Raw genomic sequence first — 26,113 nt, 5'->3', positions numbered from 1 at the left:
GTAGAATTTAGTTAATTGTTCTCCTTTTGGTCCGTGCTCGCTTGAGTCCTGGAGGCGACACAGACTGCCAATTCTTAGCCTACACGCCCCCTTCCCAAGACTAGCTTGCGCAAACTCAGAGCCACAGAAGCTCAGACCCTGGGAAATCGTGGCCCAAGGCCAAGGCTGACACTGGACTGTAACTCCTAGCCCCTCCCCCTGCCTGGGCCTCTGGAAAGCCTACTGCAAGCAAATTGCTGGGGGCAGAAATGGCTGCCAGCGGCCGAGGTCTCAGCAGGGCCTTGCACTCCACTCCCTGTCCTGCTTGGAAACGAGTTCAGTCGGGAGCCAACGGGTGCCTGAAGCCCGAGTACGATGCGGTGGTGATAGGAGCAGGTAAAGCTAAGGAAGCCAGAGCTCAGGGAGGGAAGGCAGCGTCCTGCCCACTGGGCCTTTGAGGGACCCCAGGGAGCCTCCCTGCTGCCTCTGCTGTGGGGCACAACCTGGCCGGGAGTCCCAGTGAGCGGGGTCTGTGATGGGAGTCCTCCCTGGTCTGGGAGTCAGGATCCCTTGGTTCTGATTCCGCCCTGGGGTTCTGTGTGGTCTAGAACGGGCTCTTGTCTTCTGAGTTTAAACCTTTCTGTCTAGAATGACAAGGAGTGACTAAGTAAACGTAGGAATTTCTCTGTATCTCCTGCAAAATGAGCGACTCCTTCCGGGACCATATGCAGGTAGCATTATGGTACTTAAGGGTGAGGAAGAAAGACCTCGGGACTGTAGACAAATGAGATCCCACTGTGAGTTCTGGTACCCATCTCACTTCTGAGATCATACATTAGAAGAGGAAGCCAGAGTTGTTTCATAAAGGGAAAAGGTGGTTGGGGGTTCCCAGACACCCTAATGCGCACCCACAAAGGGTGCCATCTCCCATGGCTTCCCTCAGACATAGATACCTGCTATAGCGGTCGTCCTGCAACCTCTTGCCGACTCTCAGGCTCACAGCACTGACGTGTGCTGGGTAATAGACTGAGGCATAGCCTAGGGCCGGACTGCACTCCACACCAGGGCCTTCCGGTTCACACTTTTGGGGCCTGGAGGCATTTATTTCCAGCTGTGCCCTTACGTAGACGATAGCAGGTTCACATTTCTGTGAGACACCTCACACAGCTTTAAGTAAATACCAGCCTGGTTTGGCCTCTTCTTGTGTCTACTGAGAGCCACCCTCTCTGATTTGTGCACACACGAATGTTTATTACACACAGACTTGCTTTTATTATCGATCCTAAAATAAAGATATGTCTCACGCAGTTTTTACAAATCAAATATACAGAGCTCTCGATTTAAATGCCAAGTTTCATTCCATTGAAAACACATCTACCCAACACTCCACACAGGGAGTGAAAGGACAGCAGCAGGGCCCAAGGTCAGCAAGCTCCATTCAAGGGCTGTGCCTTTCTGAGTGGACATCCCCTCAGGCCTGGGGGTTAGCAGGTCCTGAAGCAAAAGGGGACACAGGAAAGTCAGTGAGGACTTGGGGACTGGACTTTGGGGTTTTGTTCTTTGTCACTTGAAGTCTCTTTGTCATTCATGGCTGAACTGAGACCATTTGCCAAGGAACCTTTGCTAGTTTTCCAAGATTGGTGAGCCACCAATGAAAAGCCATGTTTGTTACAGCCTTGCAGCCAGCTGAGTGCTTCTCTGGACACTGCTAAGTCTCCTCCCTCAACACCCCAAGGTTCCACATTGTATATGAAGGATATATATTACATGCATATTACACACACTCTCTCTCTCTCTCTCTCTCTCTCTCTCTCTCTCTCTCTCTCTCTCTCTCTCTCTCTCTCTGCCCTACATGTTAAGAACTTCAAGGTAGCCACTGGCTGTCAGATGCCTCTCTGTGGGTCAGGCCAGGTAAAACCCAGGCTGCCTGCCTTGAATTTATGTATATACTCAGAGAATGGTTTCTCCAATTGCTGGTTCACACCAATGGCAGGCCTAACAAGCATTTTTCTCTTTTAACTTTCTTATGAAAAAATTATAACATTTTAAAAATAAAACCACAGCGTTCCCCAAACCTGTGGGTCTTGACTCCTTTAAGGGTCAAATGATCCCTTTCACAGGGGTCACATATCAGCTATCCTGCATATCAGACATTTATATTATGATTCGTAGCAGCAAAAAATAATTTTATGGCTGTTCCCCACAACGTGAGGAGGTGTACGGTCGCAGCACTAGGAAGGGTGAGAACCACTGTATGACATAGGTCATCACAGAAACTTACCACAGCATGGGTTACTGCTAGGGCATGGAGCCTTGGTCCCGTGAAAATGTTAGTCAGGCGTATGCTAGGTCATGGTGTAAAGTACATTTATTTTGTGAATAGTGAGCAAAGGGCTTGAAAAATCCAGTTTCCGAGACTCCACTAATGGCCGAGAAGTTGGCTCAGTGACCTCTAAAACTCTGGGTGCCTCCGTGTGGGAAATTTAAAACAAAAGCAACTCAGCCATGGAGAAATTCATCACAGGGGTCATGGCTGCTCCCCTGCTGGTGGACATTTGTCAGATAAGAGTTGGGCATTTGATTTGAGCCCAGGCTGGGTCCAGGTGGGTGCTGAGGGATCACACACATCTACTGACATCTGAAAGGTAAGAGTGGTACCTGTCACCATCGAGAAAAATGACCGGGGGCCCCAAAGCTGGCTGACACCCGCATGGCCTATTCTCTACCTGTGAATGATTCTCCAACTGCTGGCCTGTCTCCATGAGCAGGGCACAGCCTGAGGCCTGCGTGCTTGCTATAGCCCTGGTGCTGCTTGCACAAAAAGAACACTGGGAAATTGTAAGAGATCGGGTTCCAGCACAACACCCGAGACCTGCAGGGTGTAGCCTACTTTGTTACTGATGCACACCTTGATGCCCTATGAGTTACTCGCTTCATTTTTAAAAATTCTGAATTATTCGTATCTCCTTGTTGGAGCCCTGGGGACCGACAGAGACACTACTGTGCCTGGTTCCATGCACCTTGGGTCAAACAAGCTATGTGTGGCAGCAGCTGTCCCCATGAATGGCACTCAGCCCCTGCCCACACATACCTTTGAAGCCTTCCCAGTCATGCAAATCCAGACCATGACACTTCCATACTAGAAGTCCAGGAACTTTTCTCTGACCTTGAAGCAAGGAGCAGAGCTTCTTCGAAGCCAAGGCCAACAGAACCGGAGTGGGCTTCCTGATGCCCCCTGAGATGCTGAATCTATCTGGGGCCTGGGGAGAGACAGCGGGACTGCACGCTTAAAGAACATGTATTTGGTAACACTTGTGTCTCTTGTCTCCTTGCAGGACACAATGGGCTGGTGGCAGTGAGTACCTCTTTGGTCCTACTTCAGTGTCCCCTGAGCAAGTGGCTTCCAGCAGCAAAAGGGAGGACTTGAAAAAGCAAGCAGGACAGAAGCCACAGCAACAAAGGAAAGGGCAGTCTGTCCACCTGTCCATGCATCTAGTGTTGATCCAGGCCAGCTAGAGGGGACATCATGGACTGCCTCCTTGTCCTTCTCCAAGCCATGTGGTCCCCATGGCCTTTGGAAGGGTCTGAGGCTTATGAAATGTCACTCACTGGCATGGAGGAACAAGTTGGAGCTTGGAGTGGGGAGGGTCTCTCACACCAAGGCAGTTTGTGCTCCCCAAGAAAGAAAGTGTTGGAAGGAAAGAATATAATATACAGTCTAAACTGTAGGGCTTTGCTCACGATCAGATATTATCAGCAAACGAAGACAACAGAGGAATCTCAGAGCCTGTGTGGAGTAGAGGGGGAGTGCTTGGTATTCTGGTAGTGAGCCCTTTGGGCTCAGACACCGCTGTGCAGTAGACCTACTCAGTGCTTCCTCATTCCCATAGTCTCAGAGCAACCAGCTTCACAGATGTTGGCCTGGGAAGTAGTTTTTGTCTCTTAAGTGAGACGAGTGGCTTCCCTCTGCATGCCAGGCCAGCCTAACGGGTTCACTCTTTTGTTCTCAATGCGATCTATCTGGAGACTAGGTTCCCAGCTCCTCTGCTCAGAGCTCTGGGAGCCTGAGGTAAGCTGTTAACCCTCACTGAACCTCAGTTTCCCATCTGTAAAGTAGGGGGAAGCACAACAACTGTTCCGAGCATGGTGGGCTAGCTACACCCACACGGTGGTTACCAAGTGAACTTCGCAAAAGGTGACTTAGGAATGTCACCATCTGTATTGCCATATGAATATCAGTGGTACAAAGACACACGTGTGTGCATGTCCACACACATGTGCATGTGCATATGTATACACATTCTCCTTCTCCCTCCCTTCCCCCCCCCACTCCCCCGCAGGGCTGTAGGGCCTAGGCTAACTATACATATTCTCTCTCTCTCTCTTTCCCTCCGCCCCTCCCTCCTCTCTCTCTCTCTCTCTCTCTCTCTCTCTCTCTCTCTCTCTCTCTCTCTCTGCAGGGCTGCAGGTCTAGACTAGCATACACATATACACACATATACCTCTCTCTCTCTCTCTCTCTCTCTCTCTCTCTCTCTCTCTCTCTCTCTCTCTCTCTCTCGGGCTGTAGGGTCTAGCCTAGCTCAATTTAATGTCCCAGTAAGTACCAGAAAAAAGAGAAACCCTGAATCTCTCGTTTCTCTCAAATAAAGTTTTGCTATGGCCACAGGTGTCAAGGCATACTCAATTATGCCTGTTTTAAGTATTCACTAGAGAACAGCTCAACTTGTGGGTGATGACCCTTTTGGGGGGGTCGCATATCAGATATGATGCGTATCAGATATTTACATTACGACTCATAACAGTAGCAGAATTACAGTTATGAAGTAGCCATGAAGTAATTTTATGGTTGGAGGTCACCACAACGTGAGGAGCTGTATTAAAAGACACAGCATGAGGAAGGTTGAGAACCACTGAGCTAAGGTCACCCTCACCAGCCCTGTGAGCTGTGGAGGTGGGAACTGTAATCATTAGCCTACCCCACGTGTGAGGGAACTGGAGCGTGTAGGTCAGCAGGAACGAGATGAGGGTGAGAACCAGAACCTGGAGGTCCTGACCTGGCGTCCACAGCCCCACCATGCTGCCTCCGATGTGCCCCAGTGAAAGAACTGGGCTTACCTCAGGCTGGGAGGAAGGAGAAGGATACCGAGGGCAGAGTAGACATGATGCAATTGTGTCCCTAAGGCCTCCCCTCAAGGAAGGAAAGTCATCTTCATCTGGGAAGTGGAGGGATGGACGTAGGCACACCAGACCTGAGAGGACACATAGACATCATAGCCAAGAGTTTGGTGCAGGCCCTGCAGTGAGGCTCCTTGGTCAACCCCAGGGGCTCAAGAAAGGACCCTGTGCCCTCCCAGGCAGCGTACCTCCAGAGACTAGGGGTGAACACCGCGGTCTTCGAGAGGCGCCACGTGATTGGGGGTGCAGCTGTCACTGAGGAGATCATTCCTGGTGAGTCCTGAGAAGGGTGTGGGGAGAGGTAGGTGTGATGGGGGGGGGGGGTGACTGGTTCTTCTGCTTTGGTTCCAGGATTCAAGTTCTCCCGAGCATCCTATCTCCTCAGCTTACTGAGGCCCCAGATTTACACAGACCTGGAGCTGAAGGTAGATGGGCCCATCTTGGCCTGGTGATTTGTGGGGGTGGGGGTGGTGATCCCTTCTTCCTGGCCTGGGAGGGAAGCATCATATCCCATGCCCCAAGCAGCTTGCTGCCTGAGGTCTTTCTTCCCTTCCAGGCTCTAATCCACACGTGTCGCCCTGCATGCTATAGCTTGATTTTGTCTCAGCCACCCTGTGCTTTAAGATCTAGCAAATCAGGGTTGGGGATTTAGCTCAGTGGTAGAGCGCTTGCCTAGCAAGCGCAAGGCCCTGGGTTCAGTCCCCAGCTCCGAAAAAAAAAAAAAAGAAAAGAAAAGAAAAAGAAAAAAAGAAGATCTAGCAAATCTCAAATAAGAAATAGGCCTCTTGAAAAAAATGAGGGTTTGGGGGAGTTGTTTTTTGTCTGTCTATCTGTCTGTTTGTTATTTTACCATCAGACTTTCAGTCTGCATGGCAGCACCTGGCTGCTGCCTTGGGCAGGAGCTTCCAACTCCTCTCCAGCTCCCTTATCTGGTCTTTATAAAGCACCCACATGCAGCCTTGGGCACCCGAGTTTACAAAGCTGCCCTCCTTAAACTTCGACATCCACCATTCTTGATAGCACGATCAGGAAACTGTGCCGCTGTGGGCAGAGTCCCCTTGGCACATTCTTGGTCTCCGAGATAAAAGAATTTAAAAACAGACACAGAAAGAAACTCAGAGGCGGTGTGTTTTGGAGGGAGGGGGACGTGAACATGATGTCAAGATACCAGGAGAAAGCGCTCGTGAGGGATAGGCCGTTATATTTTTAATAGTGTGCAAAGCAGAAGAGTAAGCCACAACATCGGCACATCGGGGCGGGGGGTGGGGACCGGGTACCCGTGGCCTCACCCTGGGTTTTTGTTGGAGCAGTGTAAGATTGCTCCTTCCCCAGGGTAACATGGGCCTTGTATTCTCCACCTTTCAAGGCCGAGACCAGGGAATATTGAACCTTAGTGTTTTGGAATGAGACTTACATTTAGCTAAGAGTTAGTTGCTCTTGGTGGCCTGGACCTCGGGTTGTACCTCAAACAGGGAGGAGGAATAAGTATGGTCTCAGTTTACCTTACCCTTTTGTGACCAGGGAGGAACAGCACTTATTACCACTAATTTACCCTTAATTCTGTTGACATTGGGCCAGGAAGGAATAATTGTATTTCCAGCCATCACTTACCCCTTAGCTCCAGCAGGCCCACTGTGAGGGTCCGAGAGGTTTGGTGGGTACAGTTGGGGTGTAACAATATACGTGTATACTTTTTTTTTGTTTTTTGGTCTTTTGAGACAGGGTCTCTCTGTGTAGCCCTGGCTGTTCTGGAACTCATTCTGTAGACCAGGCTGTCCTCAAACTCACAGAGCTCCACTTGCCTCTGCCTTCCTCCCGAGTGTTCCCCACCACACCCACTTCAATATTCGCCTTTTAAGGGCATGGTTGCTGGCACTTTCTTATCACAGTCTGTTGTCCTTACCTTTGGTCTGGCCTCATTTAGTAGTAAAACGGGAGTTTCTCTCATGTGTGCAGAGATCTTGGCTAAAAGGAGACTCCCCTCCTTCACCCAGTTCAGACTTTTGTAGAGGACTCCCTGAGCTCCCATGTCACTTGTCTTAGAGGACTGGGGCCTCTTCTGGGTTCTGAGCCTTCTGGAAGGATCCTTTCCCTGCCTCTTCTTCTCTCCTGTCTGCTCACCTCTGTTCACTGACAGACCCTCCCCGCCTCCTCCTCCTCCTCCTCCTCCTCCTCCTCTTCCTCCTCCTCCTCCTCCTAAACTCAGCCACCTCAGTCCTGATGGCTGTCTCCCATCTTGGAAAAAAAGAACCGTGGAGCCTCCTATACTGCATAAGTCCTTCCTGCATGAAATGAAGAAGACCCGTGGGCACCATTTATAAAGCTCTTTGCTCTAAGACCCTGATTGTCAGCCTGTGGGTCCAGACCCCTTTGGCAAACCTCTATCTCCAAAAGTATTTGCATTATGATTCATAACAGTAGCAAAAATGCAGTTATAAAGTAGCAGCGAAAATGATTTTATGGTTTTGGGTCATCACAACATGAAGAACTGTAGTAAAGAGTTACTTTGGGAAGGTTGAGAACCACGCTCATAGAATCAAGTACCAGAGTCTATGAAGCAGGTGATGACAGAAGCCCAAATGAAGAAATGAGAGAGAGAGAGAGAGAGAGAGAGAGAGAGAGAGAGAGAGAGAGAGAGAGAGAATGAGTTGAGGAAATTAATATCAGAACTGGATAGAACTTAGCCAAAGCCTGTGTTAAGGTCCAGGATCTTCAGTCCGTATCATACTATATATGGCTGAAGGAATTTGTATCAGTAGAGTTCTAGTTTATGGTGGCAGATCTGGGGAGGGGCAGAGGCAGCCTCCCTCCTATCCCTGGGAGATCTTCTAGGTCTCTTCCATTCATGCTCCTCCCACTCCTGCTTTACTGAGGAAATCTGCCTAGGAGAGGCCCCTCAAACCTAGCTTTGCACCAGGCCCAGAACAAGCCTGGGAAAGGTACAGTGAGGAATCTGAAACACGGTAAGCGAACATTAGGTGACAGAAAGAAAACTGGAAGACAGAGTGAGAGGAAGAAGTGAAGTTCCACACTCCCCTGGTGACAGGAACTCCTTGAAGGGATGACACACAAGCTGATGTGATCTAGCCATGTCATGAGAGAGAGAGAGAGAGAGAGAGAGAGAGAGAGAGAGAGAGAGAGAGAGAGAGAGAGAGCCTGGTCAGAGGAAAGTGGAAGTAAGTAGGCCAAAGCAGAGCAGAAAGCCCCTGCGGCCAGAGCATCCCACTATAGAGGGATGTGGGGGAACAGGGCAGGGACAGCTCACACTAGGACTGCATTTCATCCAGGAACACTGAGAAGCCAGAGGAGGTGTTCAGTCAGGGAGCAGAAGTTTATAGATTAGTTCCTGGTCATGCTGGAGATGGCATGGAAGGCCAGATACCAGAGGCAGCTGCTCAGTGGACCACAAGATGGCAGCCTGTGCCGAGGGCACGGAGCTGGAGAGGAGAGTACACTTTCTACAGAGCTGACTTAGCAATATAAGAGGTGTCAGCGGTGGGGCAAAGGAGGAGCTGAGGATAGCCCCTGCAGTTAAACAGTTCATCATATTAGGAAGAACCAAGCAGGGGCTGAAGAGCTATCTCCGTACTTCAGTCAGGAGCCCTTTCTGCTCTTGTACAGGTCTTGTCTTCAAGTCCCCCATGACAGCTCACCCCAATCTATAACACTGATTTCAGAGCTTCTGACGGGGTCCTTTGACAGCCATAGGCACATGGCACATAATGCATCACACATGCACGTGTGCACACACATGCATGCATACACATACACATGCATACATACACATACCCATGCATGCACAAACATTACACACATTATACACACATACCATACACACACCACATGCATACCATACACCACACACACACATGAACACACGCACACATGCATACATGCACACACGCATACATGCATGCATACATATTACATTATTCACACATACCATACACACATACCACATACACACACATATACACACATACACCACAAACACACACATGCATGTATGCACCACATACACATGCATGCACACACATTACACACATACCATACACACACCACACGCATACCATACACACCACACACACACACACACACACACACACACACACACACGAGGCAAAATACTTCTATATATACAATTACATTTAAAAAAGAGAACCCAAGGCAGAAGTTTCTCCAACCTGTAATAAAAATTTCTTAACTTTAATGTTTAAAAAAAGGCTGAAAGTCCCCCAGGCCAGGCCCTATCCACATTTGGGTTCTGCTCTGTAAATTCCTATGCCTGGGTGATGAAATGTCTCTGGTTTGGGTGGCTCCTGGAATGTTGGTAAGATCATCTTTCCATGAGCTTTTCCTAGCACGTGTCATGAATGTGCCACGCCCGTGTGAAGGAAACAGCAGTGGCCGAGCAATGTCCCCTGCCTCAAGAAATGCAGATAAAATGTGCATATAATTAGCCATGGGGTGACAGGGACTTTGACAGAGAGTGTGCCCAAGGCCGGTGCTGGGTGGGGCTTGCTGATAAGCACCTGAGCAGAGACACAGTGAGAGAGCAGGCCATGGATCTGGACAAAGAAACCTCCAGAAAGCGGCCAGCTGCTGTCAGCTGAGCCTCTGTTGTGTCACTGGCCCTTTGGAGAAGCTGTGAGGAAGCTCGAGAGAATCAAAGCCAACTTTAAATGTGTGAAGGAGACGTCCACTTAAAGCGACAGTCACAAAGTAGACTGACATGCAAATATAAAAGTTAAAGGACTAATTTGCCCACCTTGTGCTTAGTGGATTTTTCACACAGCTGTTACTTCAGTGTCTGTCTTTAAAGTTTCCTCATTTTCTTCTGAGGTGATGGAAGGCAGTTATAAAAGAGGGTGATTCAGAGCCTGGGGGCCACAGAGGTGTGGCTTTGAAGTACAGATCTGCCTTCTAAAGTGGCGTGGGTACAAATTATGTTAACTCCCTGAACTGTGTGGCTCTCTAGAGGTGTGGTGTTGTAGGAGTAGCTTTGGAGTGCCCTTCTGATGAAGAAGTATAGGGGGATGGGTGGGGACGGGTTACGATATGGTGGACTTGGTGTGGAATTGTGCATCTTGGTTTTATTGGTCTATCACTGGGTCTCTCTCTGGACAAGAGGGTTATTTATAACCTCTGTTAAAAAAGATAGGAACCCAGGCTGGAGAGATGGCTCAGTGGTTAAGAGCACTGACTGCTTTTCCAGAGGTCCTGAGTTCAAATCCCAGCAACCACATGGTGGCTCACAACCATTTGTAAGGGGATGCGATGCCCTCTTCTGGTGTGTCTGAAGACAGCTACAGTGTACTTAGATGTAATACATAAATGAATCTTTAAAAAAACAAAAAAGATAGGAACCAGGTCTGTACACCTCGGGACCAATCACAAACACACCTAACTGGTCCCACAAACAGAACTGGGAAGGTCAAGAGCAGAAACACTGATTCCTAAAATGTCTGTGCTTTGTGTGTTCTGCAGAAACATGGGCTGAAACTTCATCTGAGAAATCCCTACTCCTTCACCCCCATGCTGGAGGAGGGCACGCTGAGCAAGCCGCCCAGGTCCCTCCTGCTGGGCACAGACATGGCTGAAAACCAGAAGCAAATCTCTCAGTTCTCTCGGAAGGATGCTCAGGTAGGGAAGGCGAGCGGGGACTGTAATCCTCCCTCAAAACCCCAGAGCAAGCTCTTGAGATGAAGTGGATGCCAAGGCTGTCGCTGAACAGACTGCTTTCCCTGGACAACTCGGCCCATGCTAGCCTTTGACCGTAGGCACTCTGACCAGGATTGGTGTGTTCAGTGGTTAAGAGCAGTGGACACTGGGACTCCCAGAGCTGCATGTGTCCCTCTGAGGCTGCTGACCAGGTGGTCTTGGCATGCTGAGTTTCATAACGGCCTCTCTGGAATGCGTTACCCCTCTGCTTTTCCTCAGAACCCCACGTGTTACCCATCCCAAAGCCCATGAAAGACCACAAGAAGGACTAAGGACAGGAAAATGTTCTTTCTGTCTGACATCAATCCATGACAACCAAAGCAAGAAAGTGTCCGTGGTGGTGCAAATCTTCCTCCCGGAACACACACCAGATGGGGAACGCCTGCTGCTTCCTGCAGCTCTAGAGCAGGGACACATTTGCTGACGTTGTCCAGATGAGTCAGCGGGTGATGTAATGGGCCTGCTATGGCGGCGTTCTGCACTTGAGGAATTATTCTAGAATGGCCGTTCTTGTACCACCCCGGATGCAGGCTGTAGGTATACCACCAAATCCTATCTCAGTGGAGGCTTATAAAAAAAACCCTAGGTTGTACACTCAATGCCCTTGCCTTCTGGTGTGCTAATCTAGCACTGGGCAAAGCCTGGACGGCCACAGGCATGCAGCACTCACACGTTTACGCAGAGCATCCTGAGCCTGGCCATGTTAGCTGCTGTGACAGAGGATAAATTAGACGTAGCTTAAAGGAAGAAGGACTCGTCTGGCTTGTTGTTTAAGAGGGAACGGTTCATGAGGGCAGGAAGGCATGACGGGAGCAGCTCGGCTGTGGCAGCAGGCAAGTCAGGTGCTGGTTATTTCTCCTCAGCTGTCAGGAACAGAGAGCTGTGTGGAAGCAGAGCCAGCCTGTGACCCCCAGAGCTTGCCTGTAAGCCCTACATCCTGCCCAACAGTCCCATGTCTCAAAGCTTCTTCAGCCTCCCCCAGACAGCATCACTTCATCCCAAACCGTTCCAATGCCTGTACCTGTGGGATGCTCCAATGAAGATCGTAGCTCTGATTGATGATTGGAACTGTCCTCTCACCCCCCACACCCTCAGCGTCATGAGCATCTGATGTAGTGTGCTGAGGACCCCTCGTCCCAGTGTCTGTGGCCCTACTTGCTAGTGACCACACAGTGGGAGGGGTGGGCCCATTTCCCAAAGGACCCCAAGACCTCAGTCTATGCTTTTGTGCTTGAAAGCTGTCATTTTGCAAGTCTGGCCTAGGCAAAAACTATATCATTAGTGCTAATAAAAGTTTAAAAGGTCTCTACTACAGAACTGTATGTAACACCACAATTTCCTGGGTTTACCCATATATATCACTGAGCCGAAATTCAGCATCCCAGGGTAAGAATCAATAGGAATTTCTGCTGGTAGCAACTTCCATCAGTGTCCCTATCCCCCAGCCCGTGTGAGGGCAGAGTCTGGAACTGTCTGTGGACAGTTCTGCTGTGGGGGCTATTGGTTAAGAAGACACAGCCTTCTGTGGCTACATGGGATGAGGCAAACGTGTCAGGCACTCAAAGAGAGCGGCCAGCATGCTGGGAGGAGATCTGCCTTCCACCAGTCACTAGCAGGACATAGAATTTCTGAACGTTTTTTATCACAGAGCCTGTACCCTCAGACGTGTGACTGTTTTCAGTGGCTAGTATTGGCCGATGTTGACCCTTGGCCTTGGTGGCTGTCCTCTTGCCCAAGCTGCTCTGCCCCTCACGTATGACACAGGAACCTGGAGATGAGACCTGAGCAGAGCCAAGCTGAGCCGCAGCTGGGGGTGTGGCCCGAGTTGCCACCAGGGCTGCACTACGGGGGATGGCAACCATATGGGAGTGTGGCCCAGCAGACCAGGCAGGAGAACAGTATCCTATGGGATTCCGGGCTTTAGAATGCTAACGTGTAAGCTCTGTTACAGGCCTTTCCCAGATACGAGGAGTTCATGAAGTGCTTGGTGCTAGCCATTGACCCCCTTCTGGACGCAGCTCCAGTGGACATAGCAGCCCTCCAGCATGGCTCCCTGCTGCAGAGGCTCAGGGCACTGTCCACCCTGAGGCCCCTGCTGAAGGCAGGTACGTAAGTCTAAAGTACACGGGTCAGGGTGTGGGGAGTGACCTTCTGGATTTCTAGACCTAAGCCCCAGCTTCAAGGGAGCCACTATGTGTAGTCAGCTAATAGGCCATGGCCCACAGAGGCTGCCAGGTACTCCCGGAGTTTCAGCCTATGCTACCCTAAAAACAGAGCCCAAGACAAAGGGTTGGGATTACTTAAAAGGGTGACTCCAAGGCACCCAAAAGGGGGATTTCAATCCTCCAGGAGGAAACTTCAGATCCATTTAGTTATCGTGAGTTGCAGTAATCAAATACCATGACGGGGTGACTTAAGGAGGGAAGTGTTTATTTTAACATAAGGTTTCAGAGTGTTAGAGTCCATAGTGGCAAAGACACCGTGGCAGCAGGTAGCTGGAGCCGGAAGCTCGCTGGCCAGAGCCCATCCACATGCAGGGACTAGAGGCTGTAAACTGAAGGGAAGCAGGGCCTATACACTCACTCCTACAGCCCCCTCGAAGTGACTTCCTCCAGCAAGGCTCTACCTCCCAAAGGTTCCCCAAGCCCCACCCACCACCACCACCAAACAGCACCAACAACTGGGGACCAAGTGTTCAGACACATGGGCCTGACAGGGGCACATACCTTATTCAAACCGCCGCCCCAAGGGAATACCAGTACCAGGGTGTGTGTTGGCACTGGCCATGGGTTGGTGGGAGACGAGACACTGGCCCTGATGAGACTCTCTGAGGCATGTACTCATCTCACAGGAGGTATGTCGGTCCTTACGGATCACTTCTAAGAGAAGGAAGGGGCCCTGTTCCCGACTGGTTGTCTCCTGAGGCAGTGACCTCTGGGCATGCATCTTTAGATGAACTGATGTGGTGCCAGAGAAGCCCAGAGAAGGAAGGGCGCCTCCTACTGAAACCTTCACTTGAGGCTCTTGGAATTTCAATACGTGAAGCAGATCAAAGCCTGCGTGAAGCGCCTTGCCACAGCCCCAGCTAGGTCATGATATAAGATACAGGAAGATGTGAAGAGTTTCCTCCACATGAGGAAGAATACTAAATGTAGACACCTCCCCCCAAAAAATTAAAAGGTCTGTGATCAATTAGTGAGGTCTTCCGAGGGTCTAAGATAGAAGCCCGATCAAATATGCTGTTATTTTCTACAACCCTTTGGGTACACAGACAAATTCCCATATCCTAGAAAAATACTGAATCAGTTAGCTATGGTCCCAAGAAAAAGAAACCCCACAAAACTCCTTTGGCGTCTAAAAACCAGCAGTTCCTTCCCGGGTCCTTTGTAGTTCAGCTGATGCCGGCAGGATCAGCAGGTCCAGTCCGGCCTCGTGCACGTGCCCTTGTGGCTGAGGAAAACCGGCATGGTGCCTCTCTGTTCTCAGTGTCTCGTCCTGTGTGTGCTACACTGACATGTACTCCTCGCATCAGTGGACATGCTCAGGGGGCGAGTCCCTCTGCTCAGGCCAGTTACGAGTCTCTGTTTGTGACCGTTTATAAATATTCCACTGGCTAGTGAGCCGCGTGAATAAGCCCAGAGTCAAGGTCAGAGCAGGTCTGCCGGCTATGCGGGGTGTTTATCAAATCTGGAAATGGAGACAGCAAGTCAGCTCTGTCACCAAAAGCAGGCACTCCTTTCAGATTTCCAGTCCCGGGAGCCTCATGAAATAACAATACCGATTATTATAAATTCAGTTAATATTTATTAAGCAAGTACCATTGGTAACTGCAAAGGTATGCAGAGGGCCACAGTGGCCAAAACCCATGATCCCTGCCCCTGCGCTAAAATATAACTCGTGCCCACAAGATTACACGTCTTTTCCATTACAATTTATCCTTACAGTAGCATGTGAAATGTGTCCCCCATCTTAAAAAGAAACAGAGCTGAGTGGATTTAAAAGGGGGCCCAGGGCCTTGTAAGCACACACTGCCCTTCAATGTCACACTGTAGCCACCACGTCTAGGCCTCTTCCTGTTCTTTCTTTTCTAGGGATGGAAAGGAGTCTCCACAAAGCCTGTCTCACTTGATGATGTTTGCACTTCTCTTTCAGGGCGCACCCTGGGAGCCCAGCTCCCCCAGTACTACGAGGTCCTCACAGCCCCCATTTCCAAGGTGAGTGTGGCCAGATGATGGCCCAGGGGAGCTTTCCTGCCACCCAGGCCCTTGAGCCTTCCTCGGGCTTTGCTCTTCAGGTGCTGGACCAATGGTTTGAGTCTGAGCCTCTGAAGGCAACTCTGGCAACAGACGCTGTGATTGGAGCAATGACGAGTCCTCACACTCCGGGGAGTGGGTGAGTATGCCCGGGGCAGCTGCTGAAGGAGAACACACTTCCTGAGGTTTTCAGAGCTTATCTAGCACTCAGGCATGAAGATCAGCATAGCATGCATGTTGAATGAGCTTGCCCAGAGTCACATCTGAAAGCCGGAGTTCAGAGAAGTGCCCCCGCCCAGAGTCGCATGGCTAAGAGGCAGAGCTGACTTCTAGCACATGCCGTCTAAACCCCAGAATTCCTTCTTAGCTGTTCCTCTCCATGTGTCTTCAGACAAAGCCTCTTCCTGCTGTCAGTAGCTTCTGTCCTTCTGCTCCCCGCCCCCCCCACACTCCTCCCACTCTCCTTCCACACTCCTGCAAAGCCTGTGTCTCTCCGCTCCCCGCATACACACAGCTTCCTGCCAGGGCTGAGTATTCCCTCCTCTGTGAGGACCTGTGTGCCTAGAGCCCAATAGGAGAGAAGCAGTCAAACAGTGAGGGCTGTGGTTCTGTTTTGAATTCCTTGACCTCTTGCAAGAGCAGGAGTGGAAGGGTGTGTGTGTGTGCATGTGTATTCATGTGTGTATGTGCATGTGTATATACATGTGTATATGTGCATTGTGCACATGTGTTTGTTCATGTACGTGTGCATGTGTGTACGTGTGTATATGCATGTGTATGTACATGAGTATACGACCATGTGTGTGCATGTGTGTACATGTGCATATGTTATATACATATGTATATGTGCATGTGTGGTATGTGTGTGTGCATGTGTGTACGTGTGTATTTGTTCATGTGTGTATGTGCATGTGTGTACATGTATATGTGCCTGTGTGTATGCATGTGTATATGCATATGTGTATGTACATGTGTACATGTACATGTGTGTGCATGTGGTGTGTGTGTGTGTCTGTGTGTGTCTGTGTGTGTGTCTTTGTGTGTGTGTGTGTGTGTGTGTGTGTGTGTGTGTGTGTGTGTGTGCATGGACATGTAGAGATGGAAGAGACCACCAAGAGTGTTTCTAAGGTGTAACTAGAGCTGTCAGTGTGGCTTATCTCTCAGGATGAAAGCACCCCTAGGAAGTGGCTTTTCAACAGAGGTCAAGCCAATCCCGAAGTCCCCAGGGCCATGGAGAAGAAGTGAAGACAGCGTTTGTTGCACTCTGCCAAGCTCTTGACTAGCCAGCTGATGTGGGGCCTCCCGTCCTTTTCTTTTGGGTCTCAGGGAAGCTGGCTTGTAAAACACACCTTTGAGAAACCCATTGCTTCACTTAGCAACTGTTGATAAGCACCTACCAGTGCTGGATGCTGGAAACAGGAGAGAAGGGGTTTGCTGAAAATAGATGAGGAAGGAAGAGGTCCCAGGCTGTCAGCCCAGCAGGTGCAGAGGCTGGAGTGACATGGACAAGCAAGCCATTCCAGCAACCAAAGGGACTCAGCTGAGCAGGGCTGTGCAGTGTGAGGGGAAGACTGGGCTGGCAGCAGGCAGGAGCAATGGGCGTCACCTGAAGACGTTAGCCTTCCCTCTCAGGCAATACTGTGCAGCAAAGGCTCTGAAAGGAAGGAGGAGACCAGGGCTCCAGGCTCCACCAAGGTGACCTGCAGGACAAGTGCTAGGGAGAGCCAGTGACCCTGGTCTGTGCTTTGTGAGGGAGAGAAGAGAGAAGCAGCTAGTCAGGGCATGTGAGCATCTGCAGAGGTGATGTGGAGTCAAGGTTGATGCCAGCGTTTCTGGTGGAGCATTGAAAGTGCCCTTCATTTGGGTGGGGACACTGAAAATGGCCAGCTCCGAGAATGGGGACGGTTCTGGGGTCACCAGAAATGCACACATATAGAGATGCCTATAGGAGCGAGACACAGGCTGGCGCTTGCCATGCTTGCAGCTCACGGAAGCTGGAGTCCTATGTCACATAGACGTACAGGGAGAGAATGCGGCATGGGAAGGCAGGGCACTGAGCTCACACAAAGGCTCAGGGAAAGGGCTGGATTGGGGAGGGGTTGAAGGTCCAGAACAGAGGGGCTATTTGCTCCTGAAACTGAGTTAGGACATTGCCTCAGCCCTCGGTGCTCTGTGCCCCGCCCTCAGGTATGTGCTGCTACATCATGTGATGGGCAGCCTGGAGGGGATGCAGGGCGCCTGGAGCTATGTCCAGGGTGGCATGGGTGCCCTCTCAGATGCCATTGCAAGCTCGGCTACTGCACATGGAGCAAGTATCTTCACAGAGAAGGTGTGAGCCCCTCTCCCCAACCCCGACTGTTAGCCTGGATGCAGGGTGGAGGGTGGGACAGCCTCAGATTCGGACAGACCCTTGAATTACTGATGAACCAAGTGAAGCCCAGAATCCAGGCTCTCGCTTCTGAAACTGGTCAACCTTTCAAGTTCACCAGTCACAAAACCACGCATGGGGCTGTGCTCCCTGGTGGGCAGGTTGCACCAGCGCACCCCGAGGAGCCCCTGGCTTGGAGGATGGGTTGGGGATAAAGAAGTATGGGTGCCTAGGAACCGCACCCACTATTCTCAACCTGGGCCTCCTTCTGGGGGACTTCGGGGATCTCGTGCTGGGGCTCCAGACTGTGGCTAAGGTGCAAGTGAACAGCGAAGGCCGTGTCCAAGGGGTCGTGCTGCAGGGCGGCGAGGAGGTCAGGAGCAGAGTCGTCTTGTCCTGTGCATCGCCACAGGTCACCTTCTTAGAGCTGACACCACAGGTGAGGCGGGTCAGGGGAGAGATAAAATGTCTGCCGCACAGGCCTTGGAGTGTGGTGTGGGGAGCTCGGATTACATCAGGCAGGATGGAGAACTAAGGTTTATCTGAGAAAGTCTGCAGCTTGCAAACAGTAGAGAAGCCTCATGGGTTATGGGAAGGTCCACAAAGGTGAGGGGACCGAGAACACACAGCTGGCAATAGACTAAGCCAGTGCCAGGGCCTAGGTCTGGCTTATAATTCTTACCACTTTTCTTCTACCGGGATTTGGATTTCTCCCCTTGCCAACTTGTATTCTACCATTGGCCAGTGATCTATTGCAATATTAATGCTGGGAATGGAGACCTGGGAGGTTTGGGGTTTTTTTGTTTGTTTGTTTGTTTCATTTTGTTTTGTTTTTAGCACAATAATAAAACTTCTGGGCAGATAAGACCTTCTCTCACAGGCAGAGAAATCTGTTGCTCTTGGCTGGTTTAGCTGCAGTGTGTCACCTGCAATGGTTGTGGCTCTGCTGGTCTTGAGTGGACTCAGTCGTTTGGGATCTGGCTGGCTGCAGCTGGTCCAGGACAGACTCTGAGGAAAGACTCATGTGTCCCTCAGCCTCTGGTGCAGGGGCTCCAACATGTCCTCAGGCCTGGCAGAGGGCAACAGCCGGCAAATTCAGCATGCTCCATTGTTAGACCTGGGCCCGTCTTATTTGCTGACATTGGCTAAATCCAGTCTCCCAGCCAGTCCAGGGTCACTGGGTGGGGGTCGGGTGGGGGTGGGGGAGGACTGTGGAGAAACATGGGAAGGGTCTTACATCCGGGAAGGGCTCAGGGCTTCGGAACATTGCAATTGGCTATGCCTCCCCTGTCCCGGAAAGATAAGATAATGCATCTCTGAGCTGGCGTTCTTACCCATATGTAGGCCTGCTCTTGGGGGCAAAGCACCACTTACTGTCTCTGAATATTTCCACTAACGACATCCAGCAGCTCCCAATGCACATTGTGAAGCAATTCTGAAGCAGCGAGAGCCATGGCCAGCCAGAGTAAGGTGCATAAAAATGTCTATCCCTGTCCCAAGCAGGACACGGAGAGAGCTACTCCCAGCCAGGACAGTGGGTCAAATGCAGACGAAGACATTGCTCAGTCTAAATTAGGAGGCTCCGGGAAGCTCTCGCAGAGGAAGTATGGGGCTGGCTCTGAAGGAAGAAGAGGATGCCTTCAGACAGAGGTTGAAGGGCTGGTCTGAACTGCTTGGCTACTGCAGGCCTTTCACGGAAGTCTCTCCCTCCAGGAGTGGCTTCCTGGGGCCTTTGTGAAGAGAATCTCCCAGCTGGACACCCAGTCTCCCGTTACCAAGATCAATGGTAAGAGATGTCAGACCGCATCTGCCTTTGGACACATGGGAGTCTCCAAATCAGGGGAACCCCAGCCATACTGTCCTCTCCTGCCCTGGCCCCAGCTTGTCCCCAACATATCATACTTTGAGATGTGTGGCCCACTAGACAAGCATGTCCTGACACTCAAGGGAGGACCCTGCGAGGCTGCGGACCTGACCTGACCTTCTGGTTCCTCAGTGGCTGTGGACAGGCTGCCAAACTTCCAGGCAGCCCCCAATGCTCCCGGGGACCAGCCACAAGCCCACCATCAGTGTTCCATCCACCTGAACTGTGAAGACACCCTGCTCCTCCACCAGGCCTTTGAAGATGCCAAGGGCGGCCTACCTTCCCAAAGGTAGGTGTGACCTGGCCCTGTGTGCTCTGAGCTCCTCGTACCTGACACTAAACCTTCAATGTCCCAGAATCAATCTGCTTGTGTCTCTCCATGTTTCAAAAGCACGATACATATCTCAGACAAGAAATCTGGACATCAGAGCAGTGGAGATGAAGAGGGGGTGTCTTAGTTCGGCTTTCGTTGCTGCAAAGGGACAACACTATCACGGCCACTCTGATAAAGGACAACATTTAATTGGGGCTGGCTTATAGTTTCAGAGGTTCAGTCCATTATCATGGCGGGAAGCATGCAATGTGTGGGCAGACTTGGTACCGGAGGAGCAGACAGTTCTACATCTTGATCCAAAAGCAGCCAGGAGGAGACTGTGTTCTGCAGGCAGCCAGAGGGCAGTGTGAGGGTGGGGAGGTACTTCAGCACTGGGCAGAGTTTGAGCAGTAGGAATTCTCAGAGTCCACCTACAAAGTGACACTTCCTCCAACAAGGCCACCCCGTTCCAACAAGGCCACACCTCCTAATAATGCCACTTCTGTGGGTCAAGCACAGTGAACACATGAGTCTATGGGGGCCAAACCTGCTCAAGCCACCTCGAGGGGACATATTGAGAGTGTCCCAGGTTAGTGGGGGACAGTCCTGAGAAGAATAGCACTCAAAATGAGGAGAAGAGGAAATACCTCCTGGGCAGGAGAAGGGTTCTCGGATTCAGGGACAACCTCACATCATCTGGTAGACTGCCAGTCATCTCTAGATGCCTTAAATTCACACACGTGAATGCTAGGTAAATGGCTGCCACAGGACATTGCTTTTAGGACAATGCCAAGGGGAGGTCAGCATGTTCACTGAATATAGTTTTTATTCTTTATAATAGTTTCAATCTGTGGTTGGAGAATGCACAGAGCCCCCAGGCGTGGAGGGCCAAGTGTATCTAGAGAGCTGAGGGTCTTGTGCAGCAGGGAGGAAAGGTGTTGGCTACAGGCAAAGGTTACCACAAGTATGGCAAAAGTTAGGCATGGGGCGCTGCACTATGCTGCCTGAATAGGTCTAGACGTTCTGCTTTGCCTGTTCACTCCAGACAGGATTCCTGGGCCAGTAGGGAGAGGGGCAGGCATGGTTGGACCCTGACCACTCGAGAACCTGGTGACTCAGGGATGACCCCTCCATGGTTCTCACTATCTGGCATTTGAGCTGAGGGGCCCAGATTAGAACACAGGTCTGTGAGGAAGGAAGACAAGATGGGGGCACACCTCTGAGCCAGTGAGAAAAGACCAGAACCCTGAGTCCTGGGCTCCCTGTCTCAAGGAATGCCACAGAGGTGGTCTGGACTATGCTAACCACTGTGGCTTCACAGCGATAATGAGACCAGGTCTCTGAGGGCCTTTGTTTCTCTCATGGAGATAAATTTACCTCAGGAGTTCTTCTCCTCAGTCATGACCTTCTCTGCTCCCCCGACATCACAGACCTATGATTGAGCTCTGCATCCCTTCATCGCTGGACCCCACCCTGGCTCCAACAGGCTGCCATGTCGTCTCCCTCTTCACTCAGTATACACCCTACACCCTGGCAGGAGGCAAGGTCTGGGACGAGCAAAAGAAAAACACCTACGCAGACAAAGGTAAAGAACGTAGGGCAGGTTGCCCTGCAGGGGGACTCCCACCATAGGATCCACTGGGTACAGTCCCTGCTCCTTACAGCCTCATCCCAGCTAAGCACTGCAGGGGGGGGGCGGTTTCCAAGAAGAGATATGTCCAAGGAAACCTCATGTCAGCACGGCGAGTGTTGGCTGTGATCAGGCACTAGGTTAAGACAGGGAAAAGGACAGGGCTAGAGAGATGGCTCAGTGGGTAAAGGCGCATGTGGTGCAAGCAGGATGGCCTGAGTTTGCTAGTGTAACACAGGGTAGAGGGAGAAAACCAACCCCTAAAGTTGTCTGACCTCTACACTGGACCATACACATGCACACGCAAACATTCACACACACAGATACAAACTCACACACACACACACTCACACACAGAGATACACACACATACTCATATACACATACACTCACATACACACACAGATACATAATCATACATATACTCACACACACATATACACACTCATACACACATTCACACACAGATACAAACTCACACACACATTCACACACAGATACATACACATACACACACTCATATACACATACACACACTCACACACATACACACAGATACACAATCATACATACACTCACACACACATACACACACTCATACACACATTCACACACAGATACAAACTCACACATACACATTCACACACAGATATACACTCACACACATACACACACTCATACACACACAAACTCACACAGATACATACACATGCTCACACTCGCACAATCACGCATACAATCACACACTCATACACACAAACTCACATACTCACACACAGATACACATACATACATTCACACACATACACACATGCTCACACACTCACATTCAGACACACACATACACACACGTTCTCACACACATGCATACATACTCACACTCACACACATGCTCACACACGCACACTCACACAAACACACATACACACACGCACATGCACACTCATACACACGCACACTAGCACATAGCATTTTTTATAAATCTGGAGAGTTCACTCTTGCCCTCCAGTTTCTCACAGTGCACTCTGGGAGACATACGAGGGAGGAGATCACCACAGTACACAGTACTTTATGGACCAAAAGGAGGAAGCTATGAACCAGAGACAGGAGAGCACTTAAGGGAGGAGGCGTTGACCTGGGTTTTCAACAATGAATGGAGGTAGGCCTGAATGCAAAGAATATTCCAAGCAAAAGAAACAGCGTGGGCAAAGCATGGAGAAGAAAACTACGTCACATATTCCCAAGCAGACAGGTAGCAACATCAGGGTAGGGAATGAGGGTGTGAGGCTGCCCTGGCTACAGGCCTTCTAATAAAGCATTTATTGTTGACTTACGGACCATTTTTCATTTTGTTTTTACTTGCTGGTATATAATTTGCATGGGATAAAATAAACTCATGTAATTCAATAGATTTTAGTAAACTTAAGAGTTGTACGGCTTTATCGTCCCCCTCTTCCTGATGCTTTTCCTGGGCTCCAGTGTTTGACTGCATCGAGGCCTATGCCCCCGGCTTCAAGAGATCTGTGCTGGGCAGAGATATCCTCACCCCACAGGACCTAGAGAGGATCTTCGGGCTTCCTGGAGGGGTGAGTGCAGGCCTGGGGGCCTCATCCCACTGTCTTCTACCTGCCTCTCTGCCTGGCCCCTTTGGGCCTTACCCAGCCTTCATTAGGAAGTGGTGGAGTCCCAGCTGAGTAGGGCCAGAAGAGAGGACACAGATGCAAGGGTGCCACTCAGGAGGTCACTAGTCCTGAAGCACCGTAGAAAGAGAAAGCCTGCCTCACCTTTCCTACCTGCCTTTTCTAAAGAGAGCCCTCTCTAAGGAAGCAGGACCTTGTAGAGAGCTTCGGATTACCAGATAAAGGAAACTGGAGGCCAGAAGCTAGAAGGCTGCCTAGAAGCCTGCCTGGAGCCCGGGAGCGCAGGAGCGCGGGAGCCTGGGAGCAATGAGTCTAGGAGGCCTGTGAGGACTCAGGGAACCCATGTGGAGTCTGGAGTTCAAGCTGAGGCAGTTCCAACCCTGCAGCTGCCGGCCACAGGAGCTACTGATCCTAAAGAAGCCATAGTGAGCTGAGTGGTCTATGATACACATCAGTGGGGAACCCAGCAGGGATGTAAATGCCGCCATCGTGTTAAACCATGACATTGACTATGTGCCAAAACAATCAGATTTGGAATCTATTAGACTAACTAAAATACACTATTGACATAAATGTCACTAATTTGCCGTTTACTTCTCAAGTGCGGCTCCTAGCAAATCTAAAATTGCATGCATGGCTCTGGTCATTTTTGTTTCAAACAGCACCGATCCAGACAGAAGGCAAAAAGCCAGGCAGTGGGAGGGGCCTCAGAGACTGTATGGATGGTCAGTGTGAGGCAGGGAGGGGCCGGAAGTGTTGGTGACAGAATGACCTGGAGGGTGGACATGACATGAAGGTCGAACCCCAGAGGCTAAGGACAGGATGGCAGCATCGTCAGGAAGGCAGGATGGCTTGGGGAAGAAGTTGTCCACATGGGGACCAGATGAGGGGGCGATCAAAGGAACAGCCTATGGTGACATCTAGCAGATTCTGGTCTCCTTGATCAGGACACCTTGCCTTCCTGGGCCAGTCTGACCTGGGCCAGTGAGCAGAAGCAGTTCCCACTGTACCATGTCTACTCCTGACAGGGCAATACCCATGGGACAGGTGTGGGGGTGGGGACACTCAAGGCCAGACTGAGATGGTGGCTACCCAAAGCCCCAAGCCACAGCAGGAGCCCCTGCCAGCACAGCAAGACAACCTGTCTTCCTAACAGACTGGGAGTTAGTGGTCCACAACGAACCCCCAGGCCCTCCCTTTTCTTTCCCACTCAATTTTCCTGAACTGTGTAGACATCCCTACTCTTCTTTTCTCTATGGAATACCTCTGGGAGTTTCACCCGGAGTCCGGGACATGTCTCTTTCCCCTCTCACCCTGAGTTAGAACCCAGGGAAACATCCAGGAAGCGGGAGGACCTGGATTAGAATGAGGAGAGGAAGAGCCAGCCATTGCGGCCAAACCCAGTGCACTCCTACACTAACGGCTGGAACCCTATAACCTTTCCCCCACAGCACTCCTGCACTAACGGCTGGAACCTGGGAACCCTGCCTCCCCACAGCACTCCTGCACTAACGGCTGGAACCCTATAACCTTGCCCCCACAGAACATATTTCATGGTGCCATGTCCCTGGACCAGCTCTACTTTGCCCGACCAGTGCCCCAACACTCTGACTACAGATGCCCCGTGCAAGGCCTATACCTCTGTGGGAGTGGGGCCCATCCTGGTGAGTGACCTACTTCCTGTGTGGGCTGTAAGGGCTTGTGGGGTGAGTGTCTGTCCTAAGCTTGCCTACAGAGGAGGATGTGGGAAGCCATCACTGGGTTCCAAAGCCTCTGCACAGGGGAAGCACACAGCAGTACCTCTGCCAGGCTGCTGCCACCCTCCTCTCTTGGTAAACATCTCCTCCCGCCTAGGTGTAGGGACACATTCTGATGAAGGGTGGAGGCGGCTTCTCCAAAGGCGGGGAAGGCTCACAGTCCTTAATTTGTCACCTGTCTTTGAGACCAGAAAGGATCAGTAACGTTTCTTAACCTTGAAATTCCTCGCTATACCAACTCCAAACCTAGGTGACTTCACTGTGGTTGTCATCTCCTGGCGACGCCCTCTCTGGCAAGTGGGTGAGGCTCCCATAAAGAGCTGCCCTGATTCTTACACTTCAGCTTTGCCTGCTAAACTGCCAGGTGCCCCCCACCCCCCGCTGAGGCAGGGAGGTTGGCAGAGTGTGGGACAAGAGACCAGTGCGGCTACATCCTGCCTACTCCCCCCAGCTGTGTGTGTGGGAGCTACAGGGAGCCTTGGCAGTTGTTCCAGATTGTGGTTGCTGTCCGTGAGTCCTGCCCTGTCCCTTTCTGGTGGGCTTCTGAGCAGACCTTTGGTTCCAGGAGGAGGCGTCATGGGAGCGGCTGGACGGAATGCAGCCCACATAGTCTTTAGGGACCTCAAGAACATGTGATGCTGGACCAGCTCTGAGCCCAAGGAAAAAAGTTTTCCCTGCACTTTGAGCCGCCTAGCAGGCCATCTTCCCATGATGCCCTGCTTCCCATGATGCCACTGGAGACAACTGCACTAGCAAGGCGCCACTGTTTCTTAATCAAGGACTCAGTTACATTTAACACAATCTCACCCGTGCCCTTGGATTAGCTGGTTTTGTCTGGTTAAAAACAATGTTTTGTATAAAGACTGCTTGTATTGTTTTTCTATGTGTCTGTAGCTTGGCGGGAGCTTGGCCTACCAGCTGGACATTGCCCAACTAATGAATGGAAGAATTTGGACCAACTGTTCCCTTCTTGTCAGGGGTTTCCCACCACCAACTGATTGGAGGCCTGGCCTGCCAACACCCAGTCAACTACCGTCAAATTCCTGTCACTATAAAACAAACTCGCAGTGACTCACAAGCTCTCTCTCTCTCAGACCCACGTGATGGGCCTGAGCAAAGGCTTGCATCTCAAGCCATCAAAACCTCTGGTCAGGAAACAGCAGTTGAGGAGGCTACAGAGTAGGTTCACTAGAAACTGCGGGAATCACTTCCCACCGTCTGCTTGCCAGGCGCTAAATCTGCCATGTCCGACACTGAGCCTTTCCACATAAAAAGGCCTTATTCTGCACTGAGTTGGGCTGTCACTGTCAGAACGAAACACAGGACAGTCCCACTAGTAACAACTGTACTGGCAGCCTTTGCATGCTGGTCAAAGGCCACCATCCCAAGCTGTCCCCTCTGGGGCTCTCG

The 26,113-nt window shown here is 50.8% G+C and overlaps 1 protein-coding gene across 7 annotated transcripts; it reads left to right on the top strand.

Annotated features, from left to right (window-relative positions):
* The first annotated feature begins 208 nt into the window (after positions 1–208).
* Positions 209–25,567, top strand: Pyroxd2 (pyridine nucleotide-disulphide oxidoreductase domain 2). 7 transcript variants are annotated; one of them, XR_015627443.1, is made up of 17 exons: positions 209–375; positions 3,315–3,334; positions 5,337–5,430; positions 5,509–5,582; positions 10,645–10,800; positions 12,830–12,983; positions 15,031–15,092; positions 15,173–15,270; positions 17,319–17,460; positions 17,804–17,938; positions 19,213–19,285; positions 19,496–19,652; positions 21,107–21,261; positions 22,786–22,892; positions 24,398–24,610; positions 24,954–25,004; positions 25,269–25,567. XR_015627443.1 is itself a non-coding variant. In XM_087564111.1 (17 exons), exons 1-17 carry the CDS (start codon positions 249–251, stop codon positions 25,337–25,339), a joined length of 1,797 nt encoding a protein of 598 aa, XP_087420237.1. In that variant the 5' UTR covers positions 209–248; the 3' UTR covers positions 25,340–25,567.
* Positions 25,568–26,113: the final 546 nt, after the last annotated feature.

The sequence above is a fragment of the Rattus norvegicus genome, chromosome 1, assembly GCF_021556685.1.
Source record: "Rattus norvegicus strain SHRSP/BbbUtx chromosome 1, alternate assembly SHRSP_T2T, whole genome shotgun sequence".
Lineage (NCBI taxonomy): Eukaryota > Metazoa > Chordata > Mammalia > Rodentia > Muridae > Rattus > Rattus norvegicus.
This window is presented reverse-complemented; position numbering and strand designations above follow the sequence as displayed.

Bases quoted from the DNA above. Each gene is read 5' to 3' on its own strand.
- Pyroxd2 (XM_087564111.1), top strand. From the start codon at position 249: ATGGCTGCCAGCGGCCGAGGTCTCAGCAGGGCCTTGCACTCCACTCCC. The intron at 5,431-5,508 runs GTGAGTCCTGAG...CTTTGGTTCCAG, and splicing joins CACTGAGGAGATCATTCCTG to GATTCAAGTTCTCCCGAGCA. The intron at 10,801-12,829 runs GTAGGGAAGGCG...GCTCTGTTACAG, and splicing joins TCTCTCGGAAGGATGCTCAG to GCCTTTCCCAGATACGAGGA.